Source organism: Somniosus microcephalus, chromosome 30 (assembly GCF_052327205.1).
Source record: "Somniosus microcephalus isolate GS21.2 chromosome 30, FLI_Smic_1.0, whole genome shotgun sequence".
Lineage (NCBI taxonomy): Eukaryota > Metazoa > Chordata > Chondrichthyes > Squaliformes > Somniosidae > Somniosus > Somniosus microcephalus.
The window spans coordinates 7,786,480-7,807,233 of record NC_141016.1 but is presented as its reverse complement, the minus strand read 5'-3'; the positions used below and the strand labels follow the sequence as shown (position 1 = coordinate 7,807,233).

The window sequence follows — 20,754 nt, the reverse complement described above, 5'->3', positions numbered from 1 at the left end:
TTCAATGTATTAATCATTAGATTAGCCTCCAGTTAACTTGAACCTCTACTGTGCAGTCTGGAGAGAGAGGCCAGTATCATAGATTACAATCTATTGCGGACACAGACTGCTCACTTGGATTGACTCCCACCACTCCCAGTTGTCTCCCCTCTGCTGAAGGTTTATGCCCCTCCATAACCTCTGGTACCCGGTCCAAGCAACTACTCAAGCCCGAGCCTAGTGAATCCTGGCAGGCTATTAGGCAACAGAGGGCTGTAACAGCCACAACTCAACCCTGCCCTCACCCAATAACCAGCAGCAAACACTGATGACAGATAGCTGCAGCTGGGAGAGATTCCTTTCTAGGCGGCGTCTGAAACACAGCACCTGGGTGAAACTGTGGTGTTCTGATCCCACTGAATCAGCCAATCCCAAAGAAACTGTGCTTCAGTCTGTGCCAGGCAAACTGCTTCATTGTCCTGCCTTACCAACAATACAACTCAGAGCGTATAATTTGTTTACCGGTGAATCACTGTAAAATATTAGCATATTAGTCACTTCCTTCGGGATGTGAATTCAAGTGATGTTGAAATTAGTGTCTGGGAGGATATTTCACCTCAGAATCTCCATTAGGTAATTACAAATTGTAATTGAGAAGTTTCACTGACAGGGCAATCTCTTTACTGGAAAATGTATTTTTAGAGATAAATGGAAGTGTCCAACAGAGCTCAGTCCTGTAAGTGGACAAGTTATGGAGTCACTGTAAGTCAGTAAACCTTTCATTATCTTTATACTGTATAGAATTACATCATAGTCGTACTCCATTTCTGTTTTTTCCCCTCTCTCTAGATTCTCCATTTTCTCTCTCTTCCCCTCGCCGCCCAGCTCCCTTGTTGGGTCATGATTCCGCAGGCAGTGGCCACCTTCGCGAACTTGCTTGTTCATCAGCTGTTTGACTGTAGAGTGCATCACAGACCAGGCCGATCCGGCCCTCAGCCTTGTACAACAGTGCACACTCTCCAGCACAGGGGTTGCAGCAACCCTCGCCAATAGTTGTGCAGCCGCCTGTCGCACCCCAGCTACTGCTATGGCTAAGACCAGCTAACTGAGTACAGAGCAGGGGGATTGAATCGGGGACTGCGTGACACACTCTGGCGCAGTACTGAGGGGCGTACGGCATTGCAGAAGGTGCTCTCCTTCACAGGAGACAGTCAGCCAACCTCTGGTTCAGGCTGGCATTACAGATCCCATGGCATTATTCAAAGAGGTTCAGGGAGCTGTCCTAACATAAGAACATAAGAAGTAGGAGCAGGAGTAGGCCATACGGCCCCTCGGGCCTGCTCCGCCACTCAATAGGATCATGGCTGATCCGAACCTAGACTCACGTCCACTTCCCTGCCCTCTCCCCGTAACCCCTTATTCCCTTATCAGCTAGGAAACTGTCTATCTCCGTTTTAAATTTATTTAATGTCGCAGCTTCCACAGCTCTGAGGTAGCAAATTCCATAGATTTACTACCCTCTGAGTGAAGAAGTTTCTCCTCATCTCAGTTTTGAAAGGGCAGCCCCTTATTCTAAGATTATGCCCCCTAGTTCTAGTCTCACCCATCAGTGGAAACATCCTCACCGCAGCCACCCGATCAAGCCCCCTCATAATCTTATATGTTTCGATAAGATCGCCTCTGATATCCTGGCCAACATTCCGCCCTCACCCAACACAACCAAAACTAGATTAGCGGCTCATTCTGTTCATGGATCTTTGTAAGACATTGCCGTGTGCAAAATGGCTCACATTTGTAGTTTCAAGACAGAGATCGATAGATTTTTGGACTCTAAGGGAATCAAGGGATATGGCGATCGGGCGTGAAGGCAGAGTTGAGGTCGAAGATCAGCCATGATCTCATTGAATGGCGGAGCAGGCTCAAAGGGCTGAATGGCCGACTCCTGCTCCAATTTCTTATGTTCTTATTTGCCTAACTAGTGATGTCTGCACTTCAAAAGTAATTAATTCTCTTTTAAAATACTTTGGGATGGTTCAAAAATGTGATAAGGTGTTCACATTCTTCCTTTTCCTGCTCCTGGTCTGTCATGGCTCATAGACAGGGACATTCCCATATTTCTTTCTATAATGCTGCTGTGGATGATCCTGCAAGCAGCACTGTGATCCCACCCTTCCTCAATCCATTCAGGACATATGGGGAAGTTACCAATGACGCCAACCGCCCGAGATCCAAACTCTCGCGAGCTTATTAATGTCAAGTCACTGAACGGCCCGTTTGAAAGAGCTGCCACGTGAAGAGAGGAACATGCGGCGTCTGCATTGGAACGAGAACGTTAAATAGTTTCCACTGAGGTGGGGGGGGGGGGGGAGCTGGTGGAAAAGAGTGCTTGAGCTGGTGATTGCCCCTACCTGAATGTGGGAGAGTGAGGGAGTATTAGAGGAACCCTCACAACAGTCATAAGAAATAGATGCAGAATTGGCCATTCGGCCCTTCGAGTCTGGTCCGCCCTTCAATAAGATCATGGCTGATCTTCGACCTCAACTCCACTTTCCTGCACTAGCCCCATATCCCTCGGTTCACTTATATCCAAACACTATCGATCTCAGCCTTAAATATACTCAACAACTGAGCATCCACAGCCCTCCGGGGTAGAGAATTCCATAGGTTCACCACCCTCTGAGTGAAGAAATTCCTCCTCATCTCAGTCCTAAATGGCCGACCCCTTATCCTGAGACTATGACCTCTAGTTCAAGACACTCCAGCCAAGGAAACAACCTCTCAGTATCTGCTCTGTCAAGCCTCTTAAGAGTTTTATACGTTTCAATTAGATCACCTCGCATTCTTCTAAACTCTAGGGAATACAGGCCTAGTCTCCTCAATCCCTCCTCAAAGAACAATCCCCCCAGCCCAGGGATCAGTCAGTAGTTGATAGAAATGCAATCCCACCAGCACTCATAGGTTAACCTCACCGGTCTCTCTTGGGAAATGGATTTATCTGCATCTCCTTTACAAACATTACTCATCTCTATAAACCCAGTCGCTTTGGTCACCTGCTCTGTTCAATGAATTAAGAAGCGATCAGTCTGCGAGGTTCAACCCATCCTTCTGGTGTCCACATTCTTTTGGCGTTGCCTTTATTTCATGAAGAGGCAGGCTGGGGGGGGGGGGGGGGGGGGGGCACTGCTTTTCACAGGCTCGTCACAATCGGCCTCTCGGCCTTTTTATCAGCGCGCAGCAGTGAGCAGCTGCTCCAAGCCCACAGCCACCCGGCAACTAAAGCCACAGTTCTTGTGCTCATCGATTGCTGCCGATCACTTCAAATTACAACATGGAGCCGCTCACTGTACGAACATCTGCAAACATTTCCACAATTTCCTGCTGCAATCGACGATGTAACGTTGTGCGCGTTTAACACTGGATTCTGAGGGGAGGAGGGGGAATACCAAAAAAAAAACCCACCTGGCTTCTCCGCTGTGTTCTCTGCCTGACCTGGACAGGGATATATATTTTTAAAAATGAGGAACCACCTTGCCAGCAGGCCAATCTCACTGGATAGATGCACAGTGGGAAAACCGTTCCTCCAAACATCACTTGTCCAAACGATGCTGCACCTGGCCGTGTGCCCCGGGTGGATAATTATTTAACGCTGCGAAAACCGTCAGTAAATGCAGAAAATTGGGAGCGATTCCACAATCGGCTGTTCCAATTAACCGAACTGTCCCGTTACCCACCTGGGCTGACCACTAAAGAGAGAATTATCTATCCTAATTATTCACTCAGCCACTTTGTGATTATCCTCCATTTTTTTAACATCCCACGTTCCCCGGCAAATCACACACCGTCCTGACTTGGAAATATATCGGCCATTCCTTCATCGTCACTGGGTCAAAATCCTGGAACTCCCTCCCTAAGGGGCAGTTTTCCTGAAGCACTCAGATACGCGTTACCCGATGGTGCTCAGACAGTAAAAAGGGCAGAAGCACCACCACCAACCCCCCCACTTTATTAAAGGCAGTGGTGAAAATGACGTGGAACAGTGTTCCCATGTGGCTGCTGCCCTTGTCTCACTAGCTCCGAGAAGGACAAGGGCAGCAGGCGCAATGGGAACACCACCAGCTCCAAGTTCCCCTCCAATCACACACCATCCCGACTTCAAAATATATCGGCCGTTCCTTCATCGTCACTGGGTCAAAATCCTGGAACTCCCTCCCTAACAGCACTGTGGGAGCACCTTCACCACACGGACTGCAGCGGTTCAAGAAGGCGGCTCACCACCACCTTCCCGAGGGCAATTAGGGATGGGCAATAAATGCCGGCCTTGCCAGCAACGCCCACATCCCGTGAATGAATATTTTAAAAAATGGAGGATAGTCACAAATAAAAATGCTGGTGATTATTACCAGCCTAAACATTTGGACCAAAAATAACACGGGAGATTTCCCCCAATAGGTCCCAACTCACACAATGTAGCAGAGGCACCACCCTACGCAGCAGGCACACATCATTACACATTTAAAAAATATATGTATCATTTATTTATAAGTCTAGTCACAGATACTATCTAGCTCAGTTGCCAGTGTACCTTGGAAAGTGAGTGTCGAAATGGAGTAGAGGAGCAGAGGGATACAGATACACAGATCACTAAAAGTAGCCACGCAGGTTAATGAGGCCATAAAAAAAGCAAACAAAGCACGGGGGTTAGCTTCTAGAGGGAGAGAATTGAAAAGCAGAGACGTGATGTTAAACTTGTATCAAACCTCGGTTAGACCACACTCGGAGCACTGTGAACAGTTCTGGTCTCCATATTGTAGAAAGGATATGGAGAGGCACTGGAGAGGGTGCAAAATAGACTTACTAGAATGATACCAGAACTGAGAGGTTGCACCTATCAGAAAAGATTGAACAGGCTGGGGCCCTTTTCTCTTAAAACTATAAAAGGGTTTGATAGGGTAGACGTAGAGAAAATGTTTCCACTTGCGGGGGGAGACCAGGACTAGAGGCCATAACTATAAGATAGTCACTAACTTCTTCACCCAGAGAGTGGTGAGAATGTGGAACTCGCTACCACAGGGAGTGGTTGAGGCGAACAGCAGAGATGCATTTAAGGGGAAGCTAGCTAAGTATATGAGGGGGGAAAGGAATAGGATATGTTGATGGGGTGAGATGAAGAGGGGTGGGAGGAGGCTCGTGTGGAGCAGAAACACTGGCACGGACCAGTTGGGCCGAATGGCCTGTTTCTGTGTGGTAAATACTATGCAATATAAAACTTTTTTTTTTTTAAATGCTGGGTTCTTCTGATCCAGGATCCAGAAACACACAAGCAGATGCAATTAGTCTCTAGGTGACCTCAGAGTTACAAGCAGCTGGACTCACCTGTTTAGACCACTTTCCCCAAAGGGACGCACTGACCAACAGCCTTAAAGGGACAGGCCAGTTTAAACCGCACCTCCAACTTTGCAGCTAAACATCATGACTGTTCTCCTGATCCCAGACTAATCACGAGGAGCAAATTATATCCTCCCAACTGCTGCCAAAATGGGTCAAGTTAAATACCCGAAAATTGACATTTTCCACAGTACACCCTAAAAAATAAATCCTCCTCAGAAATTTCTACAACACAAAACCCGGATGAAAAAAGCTTACTCGACCCAGCCGTGCATGTAGAGCCAGGATAAAAAGGTTCTGATGAAAGGCCATCGACCTGAAACATTGACTCTGTTTCTCTCTCCTCAGATACTGCCTGACCTGCTGAGTCCTTCCAGCATTTTCTGTTTTTGTTGGGCCGTATTTTGCGACCCCCACGGGTACGTACGAGGTGCGCAGGCGCCGCTTTAGGCAGGCGAAGCGCATGCACGAAAACCCGGCACTTGCGATGTCAAAAATTCTCTTCGACAGATCCTCCGCATCCCCGGGAGACGGGCCCCTGCGGGTGGGGACTCTTTTTGTTTGGACCCAAAAAAAAACCAATTGGACTGTAAATAAACAAAAGTTCAACTAAAACTTAACAAATCAAATTAAAATTTGGTTTTCCGGGTTGATAATGCACTCCAGTCCCCGCGGCGCCCACCGGTCGCGGAAATACTCAAGCGCGCCGGCGGACACCGCGTGCTCCATCTCCAGGGCCACCCGGGCGCGAACATGGCCGCGGAAGAGAGGCAGGCAATCTGGCTGGACGACCGGCGGGTGGGGAGCTGCACTATTTGCCCAACTTCTGTCCGCTGAATGCCTGTCAAATTCTTACGCATAGTAAAAACAGCCGTAAGCCCTGCTTTTACCAGCAAAAGAGTTTTAAAAAAATAGAAAAATAAAATGTTAACACTCATTTATAAATTAAAAACTCTTCAATAAGGTAAGTTTAATTTTAGCCCCATAAAAACATAATTTTTTTCCAAAAATTTAATTTTTGCTTAAAATATTTAATTAAATGGCATTTTAATTAATTTTAAATATGTAATTAAAAAAATTAATTCATTTTTTTAAAGTGACTCCAATAAGTATGAATGGGGTTTCCCTTCTTTTATTGGTTGGGCCGGCCCACGTGACCCCAGGGGTGCCTACAAGCCGCCTGCGCCCCTGGGATACGGGGACCTCTGCCCGTGTGGACCCGGAGAGGCCCAGGATCGCGAGGCTCCATATCTCCCGAGCCACCAGGTACATGCGCAGATTTTTTGCAGGTCGGAGGCGCCGGCTCGCGGGAAGCCTCCGATCGCAAATGTTGGCCCATTATACGTTGTAAAAATAACTACAGTCCCCTCATCAATCTGTTTCTTCAATAATTCCAAGGGTTTTTCCTCCACTGTCCTACCCAGCGATCTGTCCCACGAGTTAATCATTCTTTATCTAAATTTGCCTTTTGCTGGCCTCAGTCTGTTCTCTTCTGTCCTATGATCATGGCTTAGTTTGAAGCATAAGAACTAGGAACGGGAGTCGGCCATTCGGCCCCTCGAGCCTGCCCCGCCATTCAATAAGATCATGGCTGATCATCGACCTCAACTCCACTTTCCCGCCCGATCGCCATATCCCTTGATTCCCCTTGAGTCCAAAAATCTATCGATCTCAGCCTTGAATATACTCAACGACTCAGCCTCCACAGCCCTCTGGGGCAGAGAATTCCAAAGATTCACAACCCTCTGAGTGAAGAAATTCCTCCTCATCTCAGTCCTAAATGGCCGACCCCTTATCCTGAGACTGTGACCCCTGGTTCTAGACTCTCCAGCCAGGGGAAACATCCTCCCTGCATCTACCCTGTCAATCCCCCTCAGAATCTTGTATGTTTCAATGAGATCACCTCTCATTCTTCTAAACACCAGAGAGTATCGGCCCAATCTGCACAATATCTCCTCACAGGACAACCCTCTCATCCCAGAAATCAATCCAGTGAACCTTTGTTGCATCGTCTCCAAGGCAAGTCTGTCCTTCCTTAGGTACAGAGACCAAAACAGTGCCCAGTACTCCAGGTGTGGTCTCACCAAAGCCCGGTACAACTGTAGACTTCCTTACTCTTGTACGCCAACCCCCTTGCACTAAAGCAGTGTTCCAGATTTTCGGTGTCTACATGTTCACTGACATTTACACTTCTACGCGCTCTCCTCTTAGTTGCCACCTGTCAAGGCTGAAAGGGCCAAGCTTCACCAGTCTTTACTCGTGAACTTGATCCTCTGACACTGCGGTTCAGCCTCGCTCTTCCGCCACCGCCTCCAGGGCTTGAGAATCTCCCTTGAGTCGCAGTGACCAAAGCTTCACTGGCCCCAGGCGCGTCCTAGATTCCTGTCACATCCCATCCAATGCCCCAATCTTATAATCATGTCCTGGGGTATGTCTGAGGTGCTGGGGGGATCTGGGTCATAAGAACATAAGAAATAGGAGCAGGAGTAGGCCAATCGGCCCCTCGAGCCTGCTCCACCATTCAATAAGATCATGGCTGATCTGATCCTAACCTCAAATCTTCTATCACTCTGCATCCACCCGAACCCATGTGATCTCCCGGGAGAGGCGAAAAACCAGATAAAGACCCAATGGCCAATTTGGGAGAAAAAAATCTGGGAAATTCCTCTCCGACCCATCTAGGCGATCGAAATTCTTCCAGGAGATCACTCTGTCCCTATATTTTCTACAGTACTTACCTTCTGTAAAGGCGATCTCCACCCCAGCCAGGAACAGGAATAAAACCATCTCCTGAAATCTAACAGAATTAGAACACAGTAGGAGCAGAACAAGGCTACACGGCCCCTGGGCCCGCTCCACTACCCACAGGGCCATGACCATTCCGAACCCAGACTCATGTCCAATTTCCTGCCCGCTCCCCGTAACCCTTTATTCCCTTTACTTCTAGGAAACTATCTATTTCTGTTTTAAATTTATTTAATGATGTAGCTTCCACAGCTTTCTGGGGCAGCAAATTCCACAAACCTACCACCCTCTGAGTGAAGAAGTTTCTCCTCATCTCAGTTTTGAATGAGCAGCCCCTTATTTTAAGATTATGCCCCCTAGTTCTAGTTTCACCCATCATTGGGAACATCCTCACCGCATCCACCCGATCAAGCCCCTTCACAATCTTATATGTTTCAATAAGATCGCCTCTCATTCTTCTGAACTCCAATGAGTAGAGTCCCAATCTACTCAACCTCTCCTCATATGACCACCCCCTCATCCCCGGGATTAACCGAGTGAACCTTCTTTGTACTGACTCGAGAGCAAGTATGTCTTTTCTTAAGTATGGACACCAAAACTGTATGCAGTATTCCAGGTGCGGCCTCACCAATACCTTGTACAACTGCAGCAATACCTCCCTGTTTTTATATTCCAACCCCCAGCAATAAAAGCCAACATTCCATTGGCCTTCTTGATCACTTGCTGCACCTGCATACTAACTTTTTGAGTTTCGTGCACCAGGACCCCCAGATCCCTTTGTACTACAGTACTTTCCAATTTCTTGCCATTAAGATAATAACTTGCTCTATGATTTTTCCTGCCAAAGTGCATAACTTCACACTTTCCAGTATTGTATTCCATCTGCCAAATCTCTGCCCACTTACTTAGCCTGTCTATGTCCCTTTGCAGGTTTTTTATGTCCTCCTCACTCACTACTTTCCGTCCCATCTTTGTATCATCTGCAAACTTTGATATGTTACACTCGGTCCCCTCCTCCAAATCGTTAATATAGATTGTAAAGAGTTGGGGACCCAGCACTGACCCCTGCGGAACACCACTAGTTACTGGTTGCCAATCTGAGAACGAACCATTTATCCCAACTCTCTGCTTTCTGTTAGAGAGCCAATCCTCCACCCATGCCAGAATATTACCCCCAATCCCGTGATTTTTTATCTTGAGCAATAATCTTTTGTGTGGCACCTTGTCAAATGCCTTTTGGAAGTCTAAATACACTACGTCCACTGGTTCCCCTTTATCCACCCTGTATGTTACTTCCTCAAAAAACTCAAGCAAATTTGTTAAACATGACTTCCCCTTCATGAAACCATGCTGAGTTTGCCCTATTAAATTATGTTTATCCAAATGTCCCGTTACTGTCTCCTTAATAATGGACTCTAACATTTTACCAACCACAGATGTTAGGCTAACAGGTCTATAGTTTCCAGCCTTCTGCCTACTACCCTTTTTAAATAATGGTGTTACATTAGCAGTTTTCCAATCTGCCGGGACCTTTGCCGAGTCCAGGGAGTTTTGGAAAATTATTACCAATGCATCCACAATCCCTACCGCTACTTCCCTCAAGACCCTGGGATGCAAGCCATCAGGTCCAGGGGATTTATCCGCCTTGAGTCCCATTATTTTACCAAGTACCACTTCCTTAGTGATTTTAATTGTATTTAGTTCCTCCCCCCCTAGAGCCCCCTGTTTGTCCAGTGTTGGGATATTCTTAGTGTCCTCTACTGTAAAGACTGATACACAATATTCATTCAGTGTTTTTGCCATCTCCATGTTTCCCACCATTAATTTCCCGGTCTCATCCTCTAAGGGACCAACATTTACTTTAGCCACCCTTTTTCTTTTTATATAACTATAGAAACTTTTACTGTCTGTTTTTATATTTTTTGCTAATTTACTTTCATAATCTATCTTCCCTTTCTTAATCAATCTTTTTGTTATTTTTTGCTGTCTTTTAAAGACTTCCCAATCTTCCATCCTCCCACTAGATTTGGCTACCTTATATGCCCTTGTTTTTAGTCGGATACTATCCTTAATTACTTTACTTAGCCACGGATGGCTATCTTTTCTTTTACACCCTTTTTTCCTCAGTGGAATATATTTTTTTTGGAAGTTGTAAAATAACTCCTTAAATGTACACCACTGGTCATGTACCGTCTTACCCTTTAATCTATTTTCCCAGTCCACTCTCATACCTTCATAGTCTCCTTTATTCAAGCTCAGCACGCTTGTTTGAGATCCAACCTTCTCACACTCTAATTGAATATGGAACTCAACCATGTTATGGTCACTCATTCCAAGGGGATCCTTTACTAGGACATTTTTAATTAATCCTGTCTCATTACACAGGACCAAATCTAAGGTTGCTTGCCCCCTGGTCGGTTCAGTTACATACTGCTCAAGAAACCCATCCCTAATACACTCAATGAACTCTTCCTCAAGGCTGCTCTGCCCAATTTGATTTGTCCAGTTAATATGATAATTAAAATCCCCCATAATTATAGCTGTTCCCTTATTACAAGCCTCAACTATTTCCTGATTAATACTCCGTCCAACAGAGTTGCAACTGTTCAGAGGCCTATAGACTACACCCACTAGGGTCAAAGGGTGGGTCTGGTTGGGAGGTGTCAGGGCGGGGTGGGTTGTCTGGGGGAGGGCGGGGTGGGTTGTCTGGGGGGAGGGCGGGGTGGGTTGTCTGGGGGGGGGCGGGGTGGGTTGTCTGGGGGGGGGGCGGGTTGTCTGGGGGGGGGGCGGGGTGGGTTGTCTGGGGGGGGGCGGGGTGGGTTGTCTGGGGGGGGGGCGGGGTGGGTTGTCTGGGGGGGGGGGCGGGGTGGGTTGTCTGGGGGGGGGCGGGGTGGGTTGTCTGGGGGGGGGGCGGGGTGGGTTGTCTGGGGGGGGGGCGGGGTGGGTTGTCTGGGGGGGGGGGCGGGGTGGGTTGTCTGGGGGGGGGGCGGGGTGGGTTGTCTGGGGGGGGCGGGGTGGGTTGTCTGGGGGGGGCGGGGTGGGTTGTCTGGGGGGGGGCGGGGTGGGTTGTCTGGGGGGGGCGGGGTGGGTTGTCTGGGGGGGGGGGGGCGGGGTGGGTTGTCTGGGGGGGGGGCGGGGTGGGTTGTCTGGGGGGGGGCGGGGTGGGTTGTCTGGGGGGGGGGGCGGGGTGGGTTGTCTGGGGGGGGGGGCGGGGTGGGTTGTCTGGGGGGGGGGCGGGGTGGGTTGTCTGGGGGGGGGGCGGGGTGGGTTGTCTGGGGGGGGGGCGGGGTGGGTTGTCTGGGGGGGGGGCGGGGTGGGTTGTCTGGGGGGGGGGGCGGGGTGGGTTGTCTGGGGGGGGGCGGGGTGGGTTGTCTGGGGGGGGGCGGGGTGGGTTGTCTGGGGGGGGGCGGGGCGGGGTGGGTTGTCTGGGGGGGGGGGGGCGGGGTGGGTTGTCTGGGGGGGGGGGCGGGGTGGGTTGTCTGGGGGGGGGGGCGGGGTGGGTTGTCTGGGGGGGGGGGCGGGGTGGGTTGTCTGGGGGGGGGGGCGGGGTGGGTTGTCTGGGGGGGGGGCGGGGTGGGTTGTCTGGGGGGGGGGGCGGGGTGGGTTGTCTGGGGGGGGGGGGCGGGGTGGGTTGTCTGGGGGGGGGGCGGGGTGGGTTGTCTGGGGGGGGGGGCGGGGTGGGTTGTCTGGGGGGGGGGGGCGGGGTGGGTTGTCTGGGGGGGGGGGGCGGGGTGGGTTGTCTGGGGGGGGGGGCGGGGTGGGTTGTCTGGGGGGGGGGCGGGGTGGGTTGTCTGGGGGGGGGGCGGGGTGGGTTGTCTGGGGGGGGGGCGGGGTGGGTTGTCTGGGGGGGGGGCGGGGTGGGTTGTCTGGGGGGGGGGCGGGGTGGGTTGTCTGGGGGGGGGGGCGGGGTGGGTTGTCTGGGGGGGGGGGCGGGGTGGGTTGTCTGGGGGGGGGGGCGGGGTGGGTTGTCTGGGGGGGGGGGCGGGGTGGGTTGTCTGGGGGGGGGGGCGGGGTGGGTTGTCTGGGGGGGGGGGGCGGGGTGGGTTGTCTGGGGGGGGGGGGGCGGGGTGGGTTGTCTGGGGGGGGGGGCGGGGTGGGTTGTCTGGGGGGGGGGGCGGGGTGGGTTGTCTGGGGGGGGGGCGGGGTGGGTTGTCTGGGGGGGGGCGGGGTGGGTTGTCTGGGGGGGGGGCGGGGTGGGTTGTCTGGGGGGGGGGCGGGGTGGGTTGTCTGGGGGGGGGTTGTCTGGGGGGGGCGGGGGGGGTTGTCTGGGGGTGGGGTCGTCTGGGGGGGGTTCGTCTGGGGGGGGTCGTCGGGGGGGGGCTGTCTGTGGGGGGGTGTTTGTGGGGGGGGTCTGGGGAGGGGGTGTTTGTGGGGGGGGTCTGGGGAGGGGGTGTCTGGGGGGGCGTGGTCAGTGCGGGGGTTGTCTGGGGGGGCGTGGTCAGTGGGGGGGTTGTCTGGGGAGGGGGTGTCTTGTGGAGGGGGGGGGGATGTGTCTGTCTGGAGGAGTGTCTGGGTGTCTGGCCGGACCCCCTCAGTCAATCCCTTGAATTTAAAAGCGCGGGCCCGGCGGGTTTTCGCCGACTCTCTCTCACCCGCTCATCCAGCATTTCGTCGTCGCGGGCCCGGCGCCTCAGCTCGGTCGTGTCACCGCCCCGCCGCTCCATCTCTTGGCCGCTCGGTCTCTCCTTCACCTGCCAACCTCACCCGGGGACTGTGGGAGCACGGCCTGCAGCCTTGATTCCCTCACCGACAGCAACCGGGAGACACCGACACTCGACACCGCCTCAGCAACTGTCTCACAGCGAGCGCGGCACAACGGTCCTCCCACCGCCGGGGGGCGCAGGAGAGCGCGGCACAGCGGTCCTCCCACTGCCAGGGGGCGCAGGAGAGCGCTGCGTAATGGTCCCCCCACCGCCAGGGGGCGCAGGAGAGCGCGGCACAACGGCCCTCCTACCACCAGGGGGCGCAGGAGAGCGCTGCACAACGGTCCTCCCACCACCAGGGGGCGCAGGAGAACGCGGCACAACTGTCCTCCCAGCGCCAGGGGGCGCAGGAGAGCGTGGCACAAAGGTCCTCCCACCGCCAGGGGGCGCAGGAGAGCGCGGCACAACGGCCCTCCTACCACCAGGGGGCACAGGAGAGCGCGGCACAGCGGTCCTCCCACCGCCAGGGGGCGCAGGAGAGCGCTGCACAACGGTCCTCCCACCACCAGGGGGCGGGGGAGAGCGCGGCACAAAGGTCCTCCCACCGCCAGGGGGCGCAGGAGAGCGCGGCACAACTGTCCTCCCAGCGCCAGGGGGCGCAGGAGAGCGTGGCACAAAGGTCCTCCCACCGCCAGGGGGCACAGGAGAAGGCTGCACAACGGCCCTCCTACCACCAGGGGGCAGAGGAGAGCGCTGCATAACGGTCCTCCCACCCCCGGGTGGCGCAGGAGAGCGGCACAACGGTCCTCCCACCGCGAGGGGGCACAGGAGAGGGCTGCACACAGGTCCTCCCACGCATGCGCCCAGTGGTTTTCAGCCTTCCCCTGGTATTTCTGCTCCAATTTCTCTTTTCTGATCCCTAATCGATCATTTCTTTTGCAAATACTTTATATAAATGTGACAATTATCTCATTGACCTGATGTTGCCAGAATATTAAATTGCTGCATCCTGACAATTAGCATCATTCCAGTAAGACATTTGGTTTTATCAGTTTCAAGGGTCTGGGCAATAATGCATTTAACAGAATTTTATATTTAAAGTGTCTTTATAAAATCCTTTCGAATAAGAGAAATTGCAAACAATCGACATTTTTAAAGAAACTTCTGCCCTAATGGAAAATTTTGCAAAGTGTGTTTTGTTGAATGACTTTTTGTGTAATAACAGAGGTTAATTCCAGCGGAAAACAATGTGATAAATTGGAAAATAATGTATAAAATCTAACACTTATTTACGCGCCCGGATGACAGATAAATTTGCATATGTCAATTTCAAAGCCTGTCAATGTGATCCAACAATATATTGCATTATCTCCAAGAACAACTTGCAATTCAAACACAGGCTTTTAACAAAGGTTGCAAAAGCTAAGTTTTTGAGTTTTTATTTTAAAACTAGAAATAAGTTCGCGCCGTTACCATATATGGCAGTGATCATTTGCATAACCTTATATCAGGAAGTGAGCGAGGCTCAGGCCCTCTCATTTGGTGGTGAGACTGGCTGCAGTTGGGTGCAGACGCTCCACATCTTTGCAATCTGTTATTATTATATAATATTTTTTTAAGCAGCCCTTTTTGCAAGAAAACATTCAGTTGCAGAGATGTTTGAGGCTCGCTTGGTGCAGGGCAGCATCCTGAAGAAGGTGTTGGAGGCGCTGAAGGATCTGATCACCGAGGCGTGTTGGGACATCAGCTCGACCGGCATCAGCCTGCAGTCCATGGACAGCTCGCATGTCTCCCTGGTGCAACTCACCCTGCGGAGCGATGGCTTCGACACCTACCGCTGCGACAGAAACCTCGCCATGGGGGTGAATCTCAGCAGGTGGGTGCATTTGCAAAAAAATAGGAACTTGCAATCCGCGTGTGAAATAATTAACACTAGGGAGAGATATTCAATCTTCAAGCCAAAACTAATTATTATTTCAAGCTCTAAATTTTGCAAATAGTCCATTTCGATGCATTTATTTGTGGGGGGGGGCGAAACATAAATGCAACATAAGGGGTCAAATGCATGCCTTGGTGATCTGCAACTTTTCAATGTTGCAATTCTTTTAATGTTGCGCATTTGAAATAGACCCGAGGGTGCGGCCGGTTCTTAATTTCTGCGGTGCATTGAGCGGCTTGATGGCTTTATTTTAACCGGGGCTGGATTCTGTGGGGGGGGGACCAGCTTTGCACCGATTCCCGTTTCCCTCCGGATTTCACTTTTTTGCAAAAAAAAAGGCGCCACCAGGCCCCGCCGTGACGTCATTTGCGCGCGAAAGGACAAAGGCCGGAGTTGGCGGGAATCTGCCCAGACTTGTTGCAATTCTTTGTTTGATTTAAAAAAAGAGACCAGCAAAAGATCTTAAACCACCTGCATCCCTTTAATTCTGTTGTACTTTTTATTTTTAATTGAACTCAATTTTTGTGGATCTGTAAAAGTAAATCTGCCCCCCCCCCCCCATTTATTTAATTTATCTCTCTGTGCCTTTTTCAAAAATGTTACATAATTCCTCCACTCCTGAAGTTGCAAACTCTCACTGGGGTCTAATTCTACTGAGTCTTGCGCAGCCCCTCGCCAACCCCGATTCTTGCCATCCCCCCCGGTTCCCTCACCCCGGCCACCAATGTTTATCCCTCAATCGACATCTAAAACCGATTATCGGGTCATTATCACATTGCTGCTTGTGGGAGCTTGCTGTGCGCAGATTGGCTGCCGCGTTTCCTACAGTGACTGCTCTTCACAAGCACTTCGTTGTCTGTAAAGCGCTTTGGGAGGTTCTGTGGTCGAGGACAGCGCTATATGAATGCAAGACTTTAAAGGATTCTACGCACTTGCACCTTGGCAGAGTGTCTCCGTGCTATTGGACTATGGGGTGTGTACAGATCCTGGGCATCCTGTTACACGAGTGGTAGCCCTGCCTGATGGATTATTTCTTCCCTGATCCTGTTGCCCGCACTAAGAAAACAAAATACTGCGGATGCTGGAAATCTGAAAAAAATGTAAGAAAATGCTGGAAATGCTCAGCAGGTCAGGCAGCAACTGGAGAGAGAAACAAGAGTTAATGTTTCAGGTCGATGACCTTTCGTCAGAACGGATTGGTAACCCCAGTACAGAATGACCCTTGGAGCTGTCCTGTATAGACAGGGGTGCAAGGTAATCTTTTTAATTGATGCATTGCTAATTATCCAGAACAGAGGACTTAATCGGTTCGCAGTTAATTCGTAAGGACATTGGGTTCAACAATAGCCATGATTTCTAATATTCTGGTTTCCATTGCAGCATGTCCAAAATTCTCAAATGCGCCGGCAACGAGGACATCATCACACTGAGAGCGGAGGACAATGCAGACACGCTGGCACTGGTCTTCGAGTCGCAGAGTGAGTAGCGGGCGCCCAGGTTGGCCTGGCACTGTCGGTGCCTTTCCTCCGGATAGGTCGGCGCGTTAAACCAGGACTGTGCCGGTCACAGCGTGGCGCGGCGGGTATGAAGGCCGAGTACATTCGGTTTAGCTCCTCGGGTTAACTTGCCAGAGCTGTACCCGGTTGACGAGCCAAAACTGCGTTCTGTTGATGCAGAAAGTTGTAGTCTCGGCTACCGAATAGATTGGAAGAAATCCTCTGCCCGATCCTGTGCACCGTCACAGACTAGGGTCACAGCACAGGAGGTCGCTCGGCCTGTCCTGCCTGTGCCAGCTCTTACGATTTGAAAGAACTCTCCAATCAGTCCCACTAGTCCGCTCTTTCCCCATAGCAAGTATTTCCTCTTCAAGTATTAATCCCATTCCCTTTTGAAAGTTACTATTGAATCTGCTTCCACCTCCCTTTCAGGGAGCGCATTCCAGATCACAGGGTATGGGGAGAGAGTGGGAATATGGTATTGAGATAGAGGATCAGCCCTGATCATATTGAATGGCGGAGCAGGCTCGAAGGGCAAATGGCCGACTCCTGCTCCTATTTTTCTATGTTTCTATTACAACAACTCGCTGCGTTTAAAAAAAAATCTCATCTTCCCCCTGGTTCCTTTTGCCAATTATCTTAAGTCTGTGTCCTCTGGTTACCGACCTTCCTGCTAGTTTCTCCCCATCTACGCCATCAAAGCCCGTCATCGTTTTGAACGCCTCTATTAAATCTCACCTTAACCTTCTCTGTTCGAAGGAGAACGCTCCCAATTTCTCCAGTCTCTGGTCTCATTCCAGTAAATCTCCTTTGCAAGGCCTTGACCTCCTTCCTAAAGTGGTGCCTGGAATACTCCAGGGGGGGGAGGGGGGGTTTAAAGGTTTGGCAGAGCTGCCTTTCTTTGTCAATAGAATAACTCTGAAATTGCTGACGTTCTGGGCAGTGAGCTTTGGTGTGTTCAGCTGACTCTATCTTATTGCAGATCAGGAGAAAGTCTCTGACTACGAGATGAAGCTGATGGATTTGGATGTTGAACAGCTTGGAATTCCAGTAAGTCGGTATTAACATATCCAGTGAGTGTTAAAGATTGATAATTTTTTAATTTGTCCGACACAATCTGATTGCTCGCTCTGTCCTGGTGCCGTGCAGGAGCAGGAGTACAGCTGTGTGGTGAAGATGCCGTCTGGAGAATTTGCCCGGATCTGTCGAGACTTGAGCCAGATCGGTGATGCCGTGGTGATTTCCTGCGCCAAAGATGGGGTGAAGTTCTCGGCTAGCGGAGAGCTGGGAACGGGCAACGTTAAACTGTCCCAGACCAGCAATGTCGACAAAGAGGAGGAAGCGGTGAGTGCCTTCCATTCCTTGCTGTGTCTTGGGGAGCAAAATGGGTATCACAAGACCGGACCGCTCACCGAGATGATTCACCTAATAAATCTATTCGGTGCCAGGATACATATATCGATCCCGCCCGTGGCCCCGTCTGTCGATCGAGTGCCCACCACTGCATCAGATACTGTGCCAGAAATCCTTTAGAGTTGATGGTTTTTATTTCGGGCAGGCTCAGGCCTTGAGTGTGGGCTGTTAATTGCATTTAACTTGGGAAGGAAGTGGGGGGTCAATCCTATTTGTCCACAAGAGGTGGTGTCTGAGGATCCATTCCTGGCCTCTGCCTGCCCTTGCGTCCATGGCTATGGGTCGATTCATACAAACACACGAATTAGGAGCAGGAGTCGGCCCCTCGAGCCTGCTCCGCCATTCAATAAGATCATGGCAGATCTGATGACTCCACATTCCCGCCTACCCCCGATAACCTTTCACCCCCTTTGCTTATCAAGAATCTATCTACCTCTGCCTTAAAAATATTCAAAGACTCTGCTTCCACCGCCCTCTGAGGAAGAGAGTTCCAAAGACTTACGACCCTCCTGTGGGGAAAAAAAATTCTCCTCATCTCTGTCTTAAATGGGCGACCCCCCTATTTTTAAACAGTGACCCCCCTAGTTCCAGATTATCCCACAATTGGCCTCTACTGCCTTCTCTACCAAAGAGGCCAATTCATTAAATATATTCAAGAAGGAGTTAGATATATTTCTTACGGCTAAAGGGATCTGGGGAGAAGGCAGGGACAAGGTACTGAATTTGGATGATCAGCCATGATCGCATTGAATGGCGGAGCAGGCTCGAGGGGCCGAATGGCCTACTCCTAGCTTCTATGTTTTAAGAGGAAACATCTCCACATCCACCCTGTCCAGACCGTGGGGGGGGGGGGGTCCATCAACTTCAGCCCAATTCCTCGACGCCCCCAGCCCAGAGCCACAATTAAATTGGAGCTTGATTGGTCCTGACGAAGGGTTTTGACCTGAAACATTGACTCTATTTCTCTCTCCGCGGATGTTGCCTGGCCTGCTGAGCTTTTCCAACATTTTCTGTTGTTATATTAAATTGGAGCACCTCGCTCAAGATGTCCTCTGGGAGTATGTGGCTGTAACTATCCGGGTCTGACTGCTGTGGGTGATGGTGGGGTTTTGAGGGACTTTTTTTTGTGCAGCAACTGTGGGGAAAATAAACTTTCTCCCCTTCGCAGGTGACCATCGAGATGAACGAACCCGTGCAGCTGACCTTTGCCCTGCGGTACCTGAACTTCTTCACCAAAGCCACCCCTCTCTCCCCGACAGTCACGCTCAGCATGTCTGCAGACATTCCTCTCGGTATGTGTTCCGGCGAATCACGTTCTGCCCCCCCACCCGTGCGCAACGTTTGTCAAATTAAGCGTTTGTCTTGAAGCAATGTTACTTGTAAGATGTGGCCTTTTAGTCTGGCCGCCTTGACTCCCTCCCGGCCACAGCAGTGCAGTGGCTTTGCGCTGGTTTATTTCAAGGCTGTCCCGGCAAGAAGATTTATCCTGGTTGTCGTGGTGAGCCGGTTGCTGACTGGTCTTGCTATCCTCCGCTATGCTGATACGCAGGAACCTCCCCTGTCATGCGTTCTTGAGCTCCCTTCCTGAGCTCTTGGTACCATTTAGAATGATACAGCGCAAAAGGAGGCCATTCGGCCCGTTGTGCCGGTGCCGGCTCTTTGGTGGAGCTGTCCAATGAGGTGAGGTGTGTCCTTTGGAGCAAAGTAAGTGCCGTGACGTCTCTGCCAATTACACAGCTTGGGGGTTTCGATCAATGTTCCCTTGAAGCTGCGTGGCCGCACAACGCTCTAGAGGTCCCGCGCAGCCTGTTAAAGGGGCCGGTGCGGCCCCAAAATAAAACTAGAGGGGCCATTGGTTCTGACCATCCAGTGGCTGAGCGGGTAAAGAAGGGAGGGTGTTGCTGCAAATGGCGGCCCGGTGACCCCTGCTGGGAGGTGGGTGTTGGCTCCTGGCTGAATCGGGCTTGGCTGTGGCGCACCCTTCCTGCTGTTGAATAAGCCCGTCGGTGCATTCTCCAGCCTCGTGCATGGAAACCGACTGCTTGAGCTGAGCTACCAGCGAGCCGGCCAACACCATAGTACAGGAAACTCTCGTTTAAACGGCACCTAAATATCCGGAATTCTCCATTAACCGGCAAAATTCTCACTCCAAAAACAACACCTCAATAACCGGCAATGTTGCCGAGTCCGAGTCTCCCGCGGTGGCCGAGTTAGTCAGTGGGGGTAGTTCTCCAAACTGCCGCTACTCTGCTTCTTGGCGCTGTCGGAAGTCTTAACACCTCAATAACAGGAGTCCGACTCTCCCGCGCTGCCGGTAGTCTCTTCCGATCCGCCAATTACTGTATACTGCACATTTCTTGATTTAAAAAAAAAATTTTGTTAAAAATAGCCTTGGTAGATAACCCTCTCCGTCATCCGGAATTTTTAATCAACTGGCACCATCTCGGTGCCGGATACCAAAGAGTTTCCTGTACCAGCCTTCAGATAACTAGAGCAGCACCCGTTGAGAGCGGCTTGAGTAACTGTATTGGTCTGTGGTCCTGAGGAACCGGTGCTTAATGCCTGATTTTGACTTTCTAGTGGTGGAGTACAAGATTGCCGACATGGGGCACGTCAAGTATTACTTGGCACCCAAGATTGAAGATGAGGAGACTTCTTAAGACGGGAGCTTGGACGATGAAGACTATGACCATGGGACAGACGTGGTTGAGATGCGATCAGTAGAGATAACTCGAGGTTCTGTGGAAGGCAGTCACTGACTTTGACTCGGTTCCGTGTTCCTCTTTTACAGATGCTTGTGTTCCTGCCCTTCTGAGGTTTTTGTAGATATTTTATGTAAATATGTTATCCAACGTTCAGTTTTGTTTTTGTTATACAGAGCGTTCAGCGAAAAGGCAGAAAATAAAATGTGTCCTGGTACTGGTGGCCTGTTTCTCTAAAGAGGATGGGGCAGTAGTGGAGGGAGGGGTAGTGAGGGAGCGGTGTTAGGTTCTGGTCTACATAAGAAGTAAGAGTGGGAGTCGGCCATATGGCCCCTCGAGCCTGCTCCGCCATTCAATAAGATCATGGCTGATCATCGACCTCATCTCTACTTTCCTGCCCGATCTCCGTATCCCTTGGTTCCCCATGAGTCCAAACATCTATCTTAACTCAG

The 20,754-nt window shown here is 51.0% G+C and overlaps 2 protein-coding genes across 2 annotated transcripts in view; one reads left to right on the top strand and one right to left on the bottom strand.

Annotated features, from left to right (window-relative positions):
• The window catches only part of cds2 (CDP-diacylglycerol synthase (phosphatidate cytidylyltransferase) 2), a 47,503-nt gene extending 34,564 nt beyond the window's left edge, over nt 1–12,939 (bottom strand). Inside the window, exon 1 of the mRNA XM_085970957.1 lies at nt 12,702–12,939. Coding sequence (XP_085827083.1) covers nt 12,702–12,773 — 72 coding nt within the window. The 5' untranslated portion in view covers nt 12,774–12,939. The remainder of the gene's footprint in view (nt 1–12,701) is intronic.
• Nucleotides 12,940–14,277: 1,338 nt separating this feature from the next.
• Nucleotides 14,278–20,519, top strand: pcna (proliferating cell nuclear antigen). Its single transcript, XM_085970956.1, has 6 exons — nt 14,278–14,628; nt 16,072–16,169; nt 17,170–17,237; nt 17,337–17,531; nt 18,769–18,892; nt 20,181–20,519. Exons 1-6 carry the CDS (start codon nt 14,408–14,410, stop codon nt 20,258–20,260), a joined length of 786 nt encoding a protein of 261 aa, XP_085827082.1. The 5' UTR covers nt 14,278–14,407; the 3' UTR covers nt 20,261–20,519.
• Nucleotides 20,520–20,754: the final 235 nt, after the last annotated feature.

Excerpts from the sequence above, each read along its gene's own strand:
- pcna (XM_085970956.1), top strand. The coding sequence starts at position 14,408 with ATGTTTGAGGCTCGCTTGGTGCAGGGCAGCATCCTGAAGAAGGTGTTG. Across the intron at positions 14,629-16,071 it reads ATGGGGGTGAATCTCAGCAG|CATGTCCAAAATTCTCAAAT; the intron begins GTGGGTGCATTT and ends TTTCCATTGCAG. Across the intron at positions 17,532-18,768 it reads TCGACAAAGAGGAGGAAGCG|GTGACCATCGAGATGAACGA; the intron begins GTGAGTGCCTTC and ends TCCCCTTCGCAG.